The sequence below is a fragment of the Myotis lucifugus genome, unplaced genomic scaffold (genome assembly GCF_000147115.1).
Source record: "Myotis lucifugus unplaced genomic scaffold, Myoluc2.0 scaffold_8, whole genome shotgun sequence".
In the NCBI taxonomy this organism is placed as follows: domain Eukaryota; kingdom Metazoa; phylum Chordata; class Mammalia; order Chiroptera; family Vespertilionidae; genus Myotis; species Myotis lucifugus.
In genome coordinates this window covers 5,285,297-5,298,216 of record NW_005871056.1, presented here as the reverse complement: position 1 = coordinate 5,298,216, position 12,920 = coordinate 5,285,297, and the positions used below count along the sequence as shown (strand labels likewise).

At 40.4% G+C, this 12,920-nt stretch overlaps 1 protein-coding gene across 2 annotated transcripts in view; it reads left to right on the top strand.

The window, feature by feature from the left end:
- The first annotated feature begins 204 nt into the window (after positions 1-204).
- The window catches only part of ACAD11 (acyl-CoA dehydrogenase family member 11), a 66,149-nt gene continuing 53,433 nt past the window's right edge, over positions 205-12,920 (top strand). For both annotated transcript variants that reach the window (XM_014450818.2, XM_006083703.3), the window contains exons 1-2: positions 205-681; positions 10,567-10,666. In XM_014450818.2, the coding sequence (XP_014306304.1) occupies positions 533-681; positions 10,567-10,666 (249 nt within the window). In that variant the 5' untranslated portion in view covers positions 205-532. The remainder of the gene's footprint in view (positions 682-10,566; positions 10,667-12,920) is intronic.

Below are 12,920 nucleotides of genomic sequence, written 5' to 3'. Positions count from 1 at the left end.
ACCCCTTCTAACTTGTCTCCTTTGCCGGGTCCTAAGAGACCAGGCCGCAGCAGGGCCGAGGTCCTAAGCGTCCAGAGCGGGCGGCCGGCACTATTGCCATGTCGAGTGGGCGGCTCAGAGAAACACCAGGAACTTTTATTCCTGGGCGCCAGGTCCAAACGGACCCTTTTCAGAAGCGGACGCTATAGATCTTCCGCAACAGGTGTAGAGCTGGCAGAGGCCTCTGCCTTCTTATTTGCCGGTCGCGACGGACGCGGCTTTGCTGTCTTTAAAACTGAGGTTTCCGATTCTGAGGCTGACTGCTTGTTTAAAATCCAAACACGAGAGCGGTTCTCCGGACATTTCCCAAGCGGAGCCGGAATCACCGGGATTCAGCGGGCCTGTGCTGCTCAGCAGCTGTGCCGAACTCGTGTGTGATTGGCTGGAGCAGGACCGGGCGCGGGCGGGCCTCGTCCCAGGCCACGCCCACTTGGGTATAAAATGACCCCTCCCGGCGGCACCGAGAGTATCTGTGGGTTCCGCGGCGGCCGTCATGGAGAACCGAGTCTCCCGCGAGCCAGAAGCCGGCGAAGTGCTGCCGCAGCACAAGTTCGACTGCAGGCCCTTGGAGGCCTACCTCAGCCAGCACTTGCCCGGCTTCCGGGCCGAGCCCGAGGCCAAGCTGACCATTGCCCAGTACAGGTATCGCCACTAGCCTCCTCCTCCAGTCGAAACGAATCTGTGCGTCGTGCTTTTCTCTCTTTGGCCCTGGGTGGGTTCCCGATGCCCCGCCGCCCCAGTTTCTTCTCCTGCAATGACACACTCTGCAGGCGGGAGCTGGCATGGCATTCGGGGAATTTCCAGTTCGTGGGCAATTATGGAAGAAACCCTAGTCACGATTCCAACTATGAGAAGGAATCTCCGTTCAGGGATGCAATTATGCACCTCGGGGATTCACTGAGGTTTGGAAGCTCTGTGGGGTATACAGAGGCCTTCGCTCAACTTTTGTTCTTTAAGCATTAACTTTTTCCCCCCTGAGAAACAAGTGTTACTCCTTTATAATTGGCCATATTCTCGGAGGCTGGCCTAATGGCCCCAGCTGGGGGATTCGAATTCTAATGGTAGATCTTCCACTTGGCAAACCACACCGCCACTTTGGGCTTTAGTTCTGGGTGCTGGAGGGGAGCCCTGCAGGGCCTCTAGTGTTACATAAACTCTCTGAGAGCTAGTTTCCTAATCTGTAACAAATACCCGACTGTTCTGAGTAATCCTGGTAATTAAATGAAGTACAATAGGTGAAAGGACTTAAACATGGCAACAGAACTATATACCAGTGGCATTTATCACTACCATCTTTATTCCTGATTAGAGTAAAAAAAAAAAACAGTGGCAAAGGACCTGGATAAAAGAGAGTTTTGAGGTATAATTCAGGTATAAGGCACCTAGTCCCAATAGACAATGGAGGATGAAGGAGAAGGTGGAATAAAAAAACAGCTGAGGTTTCTAGCCTAGACGTTTTGTGTTGTAACAAACTAAAACAAATCAAAGTTCAAATTTCAACGAGGCCACTTGCTGTGAAAATCTGGATGGTGATTTAACCCTTTTGAGCATTGAGTCCTTCTTTGGCAAAATGGAGACAGTAATATGTATCTCCTAGAATTGTTGGAGAATTATCTAATTGAAAAATACCTAATTCTGAATTAGGTTGGATGTTAAAATAACCAGGATTGTGCTTGTTAAATGAAATCAGTTGTGGTGTAAATAGTACAGGCATACCTCGTTCTATTGCACTTAGCATTATTTCACTTCACAGATGTTGTGTTTTTTACAAATTGAAGGCAAAAACCTTCCACCAGCAAAAAGATTAAAACTCACTTTTATTGCAGTGGTCTGGAACCAAATCTGCAATATCTCTGAGGTATGCCTACATAGTACAGTGGGGCCTTGACTTACGAGTTTAATTCGTTCCGTGACGGAGCTCGTAACTCAAATTACTCGTATGACAAATCTTAAAGTGAATGAGTGAGACACATGATGCTGGGCTGATGTTGTGGCGTTCACTGTGACGTCTGCTGCGCCAACTAGCGGTGGGGTATCTGAAGCTGGCTCGTAACCCGAATTTTAGCTCGCAACTCAAAGCAAAAAATCGGCCGAGAGACAGCTCGTATCTCGAAAAACTCATTAGTCGAGACACTCGTAAGTCAAGGCCCCACTGTATATGGATAGAACTATCCCACAGAAAATACATATTTCCTTCCAGAACACATGAAAAAGTTTATGAAAATTGAAGACATGTTGGGCTACAAAGAAAGTTTCAAAAATTCTGAAGTGTCAATCTTAAAAAAAAATTCAGAATATAAATACCAAAAGTTTATAAATCAACTGAAGAAAGACAGCTATCAAATACATGTTTAGAAACTAATTGATTCATGGATTTAAAAAGCCAATAATAATCTACAGATAATAGAGAGTTTATCAAAGTTCAGTATGGAAAAACCAACAAACAATCCAATAAAATGTAATGTTAAAAAAGGTATAATTAATAGCATTGAAAGTATAAATTGCCTAGATATTAATCTAATAAAATCTGTGCAAGACCGTCATAAAACTTTATTAGACTTTTAAAAAGAACTAAACTGACAGATGACAATGTTCATGAAAAGAAAAATTCAATAGTGCATTTTCCCCAACTTATGTGTATAGATTCAGCACAATGGCAATAAAAAATCTTAATTTTTTCTCTAATTTGAGAAATTACTCTTAAATTTTATGTGCAAGAGCAAAGGGCCAAGAATAGCAAAAACACTCCTGAAGATGAAAAGTAGGAAATTTGAATTAAGAAGGCATTATATTAGCACAGAAATAGACCAGTAAAATCAGAGGGTCCACCAAAACGACCCACATATTTATAGAATTTTGATACATGGCAATGCTGGCATCAAGAATCAGTGTGTGTACAATGGAATACTATGCTGCTGTAAAAAAGAAACAACTCTTACCATTTGCAACAGCACAGATAAACCTGGAGAGCATTATGCTAAGCGAAATAAGCCAGTCGGAGAAAGATAAACATCATATGATCTCACTCACTTGTGGAATATAATGAGCAACATAAACTGATGAACAAAAATAGATCCAGAGATATAGAAACATCAAACAGACCGTCAAACTTCAGAGGGAAGGCAAGGGAGAGTAGGGGAGAGGGGTAAGAGATCAACCAATGTCTTGTATGCATGCATATAAGCATAACCAATGGACACAGTAGCGGGGGTGAGGGCAAGTGCTGGGGGGTGGGAGTAGCTGGGGAGAGGTCAAATGGGGGAAAAAGGAGACAAATGTAATACTTCAAACAATAAAGAATTTAAATTTTTTTAAAAAGAATCAGTGTGTGTAGAGAGGACTTTTCAATAAATTACATAGGTATAATTGTTATATGTATGAAAATATTGAAATGAGATCTTTTCATTACCTCACAAAGTTCCAGGTGAATTCGCGTTAAAGGTAAAACTAAAACCATTTGGAAGACATATAGGAGATAATTGTTGACTTTGGAGTAGAGAATAAATTCTTTAAAAAGACAAAAGACTCCTTAAAGAAAGTGAAATTAAAAAGAGATGTTTGCAATATATACATATAATGGTTAAAAGGTTAATAAACAGAATGTATAAAGAACTCCAATAGCCCAACAGAAAAACGGTTAACAGACTGGAAGATGCTTGAGATGACTGCACCTCGAGTATTCAGTGAAAGGCAAATTGAAACAATGACATACCATTTCACACCTCCATATTGCCTTTGGGGCAACAGGGACTCATATCCACAGTTGGTAGGAATGCGAATTAACTACTTTGGAAAACAATTTGATAGGATCTTTTAAAGATTAAAATGGAAAAATAGACATGCCTCAAGACACAGCAATTCTTTTCCTAGAGGTAATTTACAAAAATGTTCATCGCACTGTTGGTAATAGCAGAAATAAAGGAAATGACAGTGTTCATCAGTAGCAGACTGGATGAATAACTTATATATATGATGGAATACTATACAGTGAAAATGATTCAGCTGCAGATATATACAACACAGAATCAAAAAAATGGACAAGCAGTATATTGTTTAAGGGCATAAACTTCAAAGGAAAGATAAATTTAATAATCAGGACAGTAGTTACTCTGAGGGGAGGGGCACACAGGGCTTCAGAGATAACAGTAATTTTCTTAAACTGGGTACTGAGAACACTGGTGTTTGCTGTGTTATTTACACTTTACAAATTTTGTAACTTCTTTTTTATCTATGCAAATTTGATTTTAGAATTTGTGAAAATAAATCATATTGGAAATACAAAATATTTAGAATTAAATATTGAAAGCATTTGATAGCTTGATACAACAAAAGCTGTGTTTTTTCAGCTACATGTTTAATATGTGCCTGGCACCGCTCCAATCATTGGGAATATAACAAAAAATCTTGCCTTCTTGGAATTCCCCTTCTATTTGAAGAATACAAACAATAAATATTACAGTATAGAAGAAGGTGATATGTATTATGGAGAGAAATAAAGGGGGATAGGAAATGTTTGTGAGAGGGGAACAGGAAGGCCTCATTTGAGAAGGTGGCATTCAGCAAAGACTTGAAGGAGATGAGGATATGAGCCATGCAATTATCTGGGGGGAGAATATTCTAGGCAGGGGGGGGACAGCAAGCGCAAAGGTTCTTGAGGGGGAGTGTGCCCAGTGTGTTGAAGGAATACAAGCCAATGTGACCAGAGTGGTGGAAACAAGGAAAACAATGGCCTGTTGGCCATTATAAGGACTTTGGCTTTTACTTTGAATTGAAATGGGGAGAAATTAGGGTTTAGGGGGCAGGGGAGGGACTGAGTTGTCTTTTTAAAGTCTCTGCCTGTTGTGTTTGATTGACAGGAATAAAGTCAAGGAGACCAGTTTGGAGTATACTGCAATGGTCCAGTTGAGAAATATTAGTGGCATAGACCAGGATGGTAGTGTAGAATAGGTGCAAAGTGGTCATAGTCTGGGTTTATTTGAAAGGATCTACTGACTGATCAAATGTGGGAGATGAAAGAAAAAGAGACAACTAGTATTCCATTTTGTCTTGGTAACTGGAAGGATGGAGTTACTATAAAATAAAATAGAGGTGATTATAGAGAAGCAGACTGGAGGGGAAATGTCAGATTTCCATTTTGGAATGTTGAGTTTCAGATGCCTTTTAGACATCCAAGTGGATCTGTGCGGTTAACAGATATAAGTTTGAGGATCAGGACAGAGGTCTGGACTAGACATGTGCATTTAGGAGTCATTGACATAGAGATGGTATTTAAAGCCATGAAATCATAGAGCTTACCTAGACAATGAGTCTGCATAAAGAGGTCTAGAAACAGTCTTAGGCACCTCAGTGTTAGGAAGATGTAGAATCAAGGAGGAGGCTGCAACGGACTAAAAGAAGGAATGGCTGTGGAAGTAGGGGGAAGTCATGGTTTGATACCATAACAGTATTAGTGGCCTTGAAAAAAGTAGTTTTGGTGGAAAGATCTGAATGAAAGCTTGATTGAAATGGGTTTAAGAGAAAATAGGAGAGGAACTGGATCAGGGAGTGTAAACTCAAGTTTTTCCACAAAAGGCAATAAAAATGTTTTAAGTAGAGGGAGACGTGGAATCAAGAGAAGTCTTTAAAAAAAAAAATAGCATGTTTGTATATGCTGGATGCCAGTGATCCAGAAGAGAGAGGACAGTACAAAAAAAAAAAAAGCCACAGGGGCTAACTATTGGAAGCAAAAGCCACCAAACCAGGATGCCAGTGATCGAGAGAAGGGAAAATTGTGCAGGAGAGAGTGGAATGAAGTCGAGTAGGCAAGAGTGGGCTGGGATCTAATTCACAAGAGGTGGGAGTCTTCTTAGATAGGAAAGTGAACATTCTACAGACTCTGCAGGGAAGACACAGTATATGGGCACAGATGCTTGTGTGCAGTAGATATGGTAGTGTAAGCGTTGTGAAGTTCTCATCTAATTGCTTCTGTTCTCTCAGTGAAATAGGAAGCTAGAGTCAGCTGAGAGTGAAGATGGAGGAAAAGGTGTTGGAGGTTTGAAGAGGAGAATTTGTGAAATAGTTATCCAAGAGCATGGGAGAATAAGTAGGCTAAAGAAATATATTATGGTTGCCACACAGGGTTCACTTTGAAGTTCATGGTCATGAATTGGAAGCAAGAATATTTATTTTAGTAGATATTATTGATACTTTGCCCAGATTCTTTTGGATCCTTTTTATTATTTCCATGTACACTGGTTTGGTGGCTTTTTTTTTGTACTGCTCTTGGCCTACTGGAAGCTCCTTTGCCCTGAATGTTTCAATGCCCAAGATGGCCCTTAACCAATGACTGTTGGGTTCAGGAGTATGAAATGCTCATCATTCTTCCTTTGAAGATATGACAACTCTCAGATATAACTTACACTGCAAATATTTTCCCATTGTTTTTTAGAGAGAGAGTAGAAGGGAGGGGGGGAGAGAGAAAGAGGTAGAAAGAAAGAGGGGTAGAGGAGGGGAAACATTGATATAAAAGAGACCAGGGATTGGGGGTGGGGTGGGAAGTGAACCCAAAACCCAGGTACCTGCCCTTGGTCACAAATTAAACCTGAGGTGTGTGGGCCAATCCTCTAACCACTGAACAACACTGGCCAGGGCCTTAGGGGATATTTTGCCTCTGTGCTTCTCATCTCCTGCTTTGTACATTTAAGTCTCTTGGACCATTTACTCAATGCTTTCCATGCTCGAACACTATGGCATCAGTCTTTCAATCTTCTCTTTTCTTGATCTCTATCTACAGCAAACATATTTGAGATACTATTGGCATCAATATCAAAAGTTACTTCAATCTGTGCAACCTATAGGCTGCAGGAGGGTTGTCTGTGAGTTCAAATTTGCCACACTGGTTGTTACCCTTCACAGCGCTCATTCAATTTCATAAGCCTGAATGAACACATAATTGTCAGAACAGATGGTGAAGGTCTAATTCATCTTGGCGTGAACTGTTGTATTACACTTGATCAGAATAGTCATTACTTCACCAATGGTTCAATACCAAAGGAAAAGGTGTCATATCAAAGAGCAGCAAATCCTGAATATTTTCAAATATCTGGTCAAGGGACAAGATGGCTGCCTACATAGCTGCAAACATAAGTAACACCCTTATCACAATTAATGCTTTTTCAATTTCTTGCTATTGAAAACAATCTTGTAGGATTTTCTAAGTTTCTGAATTATGGAGATGCTGCTCATTAGGATGATGTCATAGGTCTAAGACTTGTCTACCATGATGTGAGGAAGGGGTTAAAAACCTTTTCTTCATCTCTGCAGACAAATTAAGTTAGTTTTCTAGCTCTGTTATTCTGGAAACTTGCTAAAATGGCATTTCCAGGCAACATTACTTTTGGTAAAAAATCATATCTAATTGATCCAATGCATCTGAACTGGAAGGCCTATGAATGAACTACAAGTATCTGGTGGGATGCTTTGGGTTTCCCTAAGTACAATGAAGTCTCACTACTGGTCATGCTCCTTGCTAGGACCCTGGAAAGGGTTCCCAGAGGACTGCTACTAGAGATAATGGCTCCTGTGGAGCATGAGGCTTCTAAACCAGGTGGCACCCATACTCATCCATTGTGGTCTTATTTCTTGGAACCTGAGCTATCACCAAAGGGACAGAAGGGTCATAGAATAAATCAGAAACTCATCTGCTACTGCCCTGCTGGTGTACTGTATTTCCAGTCTCCACATGCTTCTAAATGAGCCAATGCTAGGGGTAGCCTGTTAGGGCCTTTTGAGATTGACTATGTAGTCAGTCTTATTCAAACACATGAGTGTTCTTAACTATACACTTAAATGCAAAGATATCATTTTGTGACTTAAGGTTGGACAAATAAAAAGTGCCACCTCTTTGGTTATAGATTAACACATTTCTTTCAGCACCAAATGTCTTGTCCAAATCCTAAATAAAAGTTATGACCATTGGCTCATTGATGATTCTTATATTGATATCATCAATGGGTTCCAGACTATATGGAGGCCTGATGCATGGAGTGGTTAAATTTAGCTGGTACTGTGTTCACAGTATTAATGATGATTTTCCCAAGGTGGGCTTCCCTGCCTCTCTCTCTCTCTCTCTCTCTCTCTCTCTTTGTCTTTCTTAGAACCTAATCAGAGGAAAAGCTTCCAGTTTGGTGGGTTTCAGTTGTGTTTTTTGTTTGTTTGTTTTGTTTTTGTCTTTTTAAATATATTTTATTGATTTTTTACAGAGAGGAAGGGAAAGGGATAGAGAGTCAGAAACATCGATAAGAGAGAAACATCTATCAGCTGCCTCCTGCACGCTCCCTACTGGGGATGTGCCCACAACCAAGGTGCATGCCCTTGACAGGAATTGAACCTGGGACCCTTCAGTCCGCAGGCCGACGCTCTATCCACTGAGCCAAACCGGTCAGGGCTCAGTTGTGTTTTTTGTATGTGATGTTTTAATATAAAATTTGTTACATAAAATTCAAAAATATACTTAAATAGATAATTAGTGGCTTATATTAGCATATTCACAAAGTTGTGTGACCATCAGCAATATACATATATTCTAGAACATTTCCATCTTTCCAAAAACGCTTACCTTCCAATCCCCATCCACTAGCACCCACTAATCCACTTTCTGTCACTATGGATTTACATATTCTGGATATTTCATAAAATTTGAATTATATAATATGTGGCCTTTTGCAAGTGGTGGTTTTTTTCCCCCACTTAACATAATGTTTTCAAAGTCCATTCATGTAGAATGTATCAGAACTTCATTCCTTTTATGGCTGAGTAATATTCCATTGTGTGGCTATATCACATTTTGTTTGTCCATTCATTTGTTGATGGACATTTCAGTTTCCACTTTTTGGCTCTTGTGAATAGTGCTGCTATGAATATTATTGTACAACTTTTTGTGTGGGAAAATGTAGGTTTTCAGTGGCAAGTACACAAAACAGAGTTTATTTATTTTTTTAATCCTTACCTGATGATACTCTTCCATTGATTTTTTAGAGAGAGCAGAAGAGAGAGGGAAAGACAGAAACATCTATGTGAGAGAAACACATTGATTGGTTGCCTCCTACACCAGCTCTGACCAAGGCCCAGCCAGGAGGAGCCTGCAACAGAGGTATATGCCCTTGACTGGAATTGAACCAAGGACCCTTCTGTGTGCAGGCTGATGCTCTCTCCACTGAGCCAAACCAGCTAGGGCAAGTTTATTCTTGTATTATTATTTATTCTTGTATTATATAGTCTTCTATATGAATAACTGTAAACCTACTTTTGCCCAAATGTTTTTACCTTGGAGTGGAATTGCTGGGTCATATTGTAATTTCACATGGTAACTTTCATGGGAAACTTAGTTTTCAATTATATTCCACTTGGGTCATTTACCATCATGAAAGGCCAATGCTTCATAAATGACTGCATCATCAAAAATACATTCCATCAGATGCTTGGCATTAAAAATGTTTTGATAAAGTTCATTGCAACTTGACTCTTTGGATCGTCATGTATAAATTGTCTCATGTCAAGATAAACAACAGAGCTTGAGGTGGTCCCATTTTCTGACCATTGGTAATGATCCCCACTTTCTTACGCTAAAGGGCACCCACACAAGATTAGATGGTGCCAGGATCAGTGCTCTTTGATATGATTGTTCGGAAGGATGGGTTTGGCTTGTAGGAGAAAGATGATGCTATGCCCAATCTGACCTCTTGTTCTTTGCAGATGGAGGCTGGAGGCCTAGGTAGAAATTTGGAAGGAATAATTTTATTTCACTTTCCTTTATTAGCTGTTACCTCAGGGATTGATTTCTTCCGCTTGTTTATTTTAAGGCCTCTCTCATGCTGTTGGATTCTTTAGAAGTTGGGTTATTCTCAACTGCTCATATAGTAAATGAAGGTATAGATTGGATGGTTTTGATATGGTAGCTGGAGTGTATTTCCTTAGCGTATGTGAGAATTTCTATTCACCTACTGTGGAAAGCCAGTGCCCTGGTGTCTGTGAGTTACTGGAGCACTGTTGCACTTCCCTAGTCCAGATATCCACTCTAGTACCTTGCTTATCAGAATTCCCATTGTAGAGGGCTGTACTTGGGTACTAACCTTGGAGATGCATATGGGTTTATCTTTCCAATGGCAGATGAGGGGACACTAACCCAGCTATTCCAGCATCCTTTAATTAAATTTCTGACTGATCACCTCCAGTTGTTCTTCTCCCAGCCTTTCTTTACTTAGATGTGAGCAATGTCTAGGGGTACTTCTGATGAAACGCATGATTTACAGACAGTGAGTAAAGTCCTCTCTTCTCTCTATGTGAGTGGTAGTTTCTCTAGCTGCCACTGTGTTGCCATCTGCATTTTATCATCTCAAACTCATGTTCTGAGCTTCTGGCAGCACCACTCGGCTTTCCAACATTGAAATGGATGTATTTTCATTTTGTGTTTCTTACGACATTTCAGTAGGATTTGCGGAAGAAGGAAAATAAATCTTTGTAATTAACCATTTCTTTTCTCTTGTCCAGATCAGGACAGTCCAATCCAACCTTTTATCTCCAGAAGGGCTCTCAAGAATATGTACTCAGAAAAAAACCACCTGGTTCACTTCTTCCTAAAGCACATAAGGTGTGGTAATGATACCTTATAATACAAGTGCAATAATACATTCTTTGTTGATAAATAAATGCATTTTGTACACACAAAAACAATTTAAATTGCTTTTAAAAGTCATCTCATGATTACTAAATAATAGAAAATTCCTTTTATTTCTTAGATAAAAATTTCGCTTGAATTGTATTTCCCATTTTTGTTTTGAAAAAGGATTTGAGGCTGAAATTAAGTCTATAGGCTATTAATATCAGACAACATCCAGTCTTTATGTGGATTTCATTCCTTTTTGTACAGTTGACTAGAAATACAGTTATCCAGTGAATATTTTCAGTGCCACTCATTTATAGATACTTTGTACCTTGATTCTATATTTAAATTATGTTTTTAAAAGCACATTATATCTTATAATAATATCTATTCACTGACTTATTGTAAAATATTTGCTATAACAATCCCCTGACCTTTTGGTGATAAAAAGAAATATTTGAATATCATTTTATAGTATTCTCTAAATACTAGATTTAGTGAGAATTATAAAATATTTTTTTAAATTGAGGCATTCTATTTTCAGAAAACATGAATTTTTAGAGACGAAAACAGGAGAAGAAAGAAATCAAAGTCCTGGAGAACATTAATATTTATAATTATAATAATGTATAACAGGTGCTTCCCAGGCCCAGCTGACTTCCCAGGCCTTTGAATGGTGGGCTTAATAGCATAGTAATGGAAAATGCTGATTCTGACTTTCTTGGTCCCATATCATATTCCCAGACACATGAAGTAACTTGGATGCTTAAGATAAAAAAAAGTTGGGTAACTTTTTTTTAATCCTTACCTGAGGATATGTTTTTTGTTTGTTTGTTTGTTTGTTTGTTTGTTGTTTTTTACAGAGAGGAAGGGAGAGAGAGTTAGAAACATCGATGAGAGAGAAACATCATCGATCAGCTGCCTCCTGCCCACAACCAAGGTACATGTCCTTCACCGGAATCGAACCCGGGACCCTTGAGTCCGCAAGCTGACGCTCTATCCACTGAGCCAAACCGGTTAGGGCAAGGATATGTTTTTGATTTTTAGAAAGGAAGGCATATAAAGGGAGGGGAGGAGGTGGGAGGGAGGGAGAGGAGGAAAGAGGGAGGGAAGAAGGGAGGGAAGGAGGGAGGGAGGCATTGATATGAGAGAGAAACATTGATTGGTTGCTTCCCACACACACCCTTACCAGGGATCAAACCCACAACCTGGGTATGTGCCCTAATCAGAATAGAACCTGCAACCTTTTGGTGTACAGGATGTTGCTCTAACCAACTGAACCACACAGCCAGGGCAAGTTGGGTATGAAACTTAACATGGCTGAAGGAGAATCCCTACCTATCCAGAGATTTATGCCCCCAAAACAGCTCTACTTGATTCTCTTTTTTATAACATCCTACCAGAAGACACTGAACACAGCATAATGTTCTCAGCTCAAGGATCTGGAGTACATTGTTTCAAGTCCTTTATTTTTCCCAGATCTGTATTGAAAAATAGCAGTGCTCCCATACTGTAATCCACTTTGTGACTCCCTAACCCACCACCATCCCACCCCACCCCATTTCCCAGAACCAAGGTGGTTATAAACACTTCTTTCCACAGCCATTGGCACTGCTGGCTTCTCTCACCTTGGTCATAGGTTTACTCACTTCCCTGCTCTAGTTTTTGCAGCAGCAGCTGCTTTTTCCATGCTGTCAAAGTGAGCTGCATGGTTTCTTCTCCTGAGGAGGGATCAGGAGCACCACTGGGCAGGGGGACTTTGCTTGCAGATGAGTCGGCATCACAGTTCTCTGTAAACTGTGTGCTCAGGCCCTGAGTGATAAGCCCATACACATTAGTTCACAAGTAGTTATTAAACTGTTCTGATTGAGGAGGCCCACTCTTCTCACTATCTTCTTTGGGCTCTTGCTTCAGTGCCAGCTTGCTTCTTGTTGCCTCCTTTCCCAATAGTTATCTTGAGTTGTACAGCAGCCTCAATTACCAGGAAGGATCCCCATGTCCTGCCTTAGACACAAGCACCTCCATTGATCTCCAGAAGGAGCAGTTGATTTTTCCTTCTCCCAGTACCCACTGGCCCCCCAGCATCCTGGAGCTGACTGTGCCAAGAGCATTAGAATAGAGACTTGCGTGCGCCCCCTGGGGAAACATGAGAGAGACAGAGTGAGCCAGTGATCAGGAAACTGCTGAGAACAAAGAGATGTTTATGATGATACCTGTGAAATATTGTGATCAGGATCTGTTG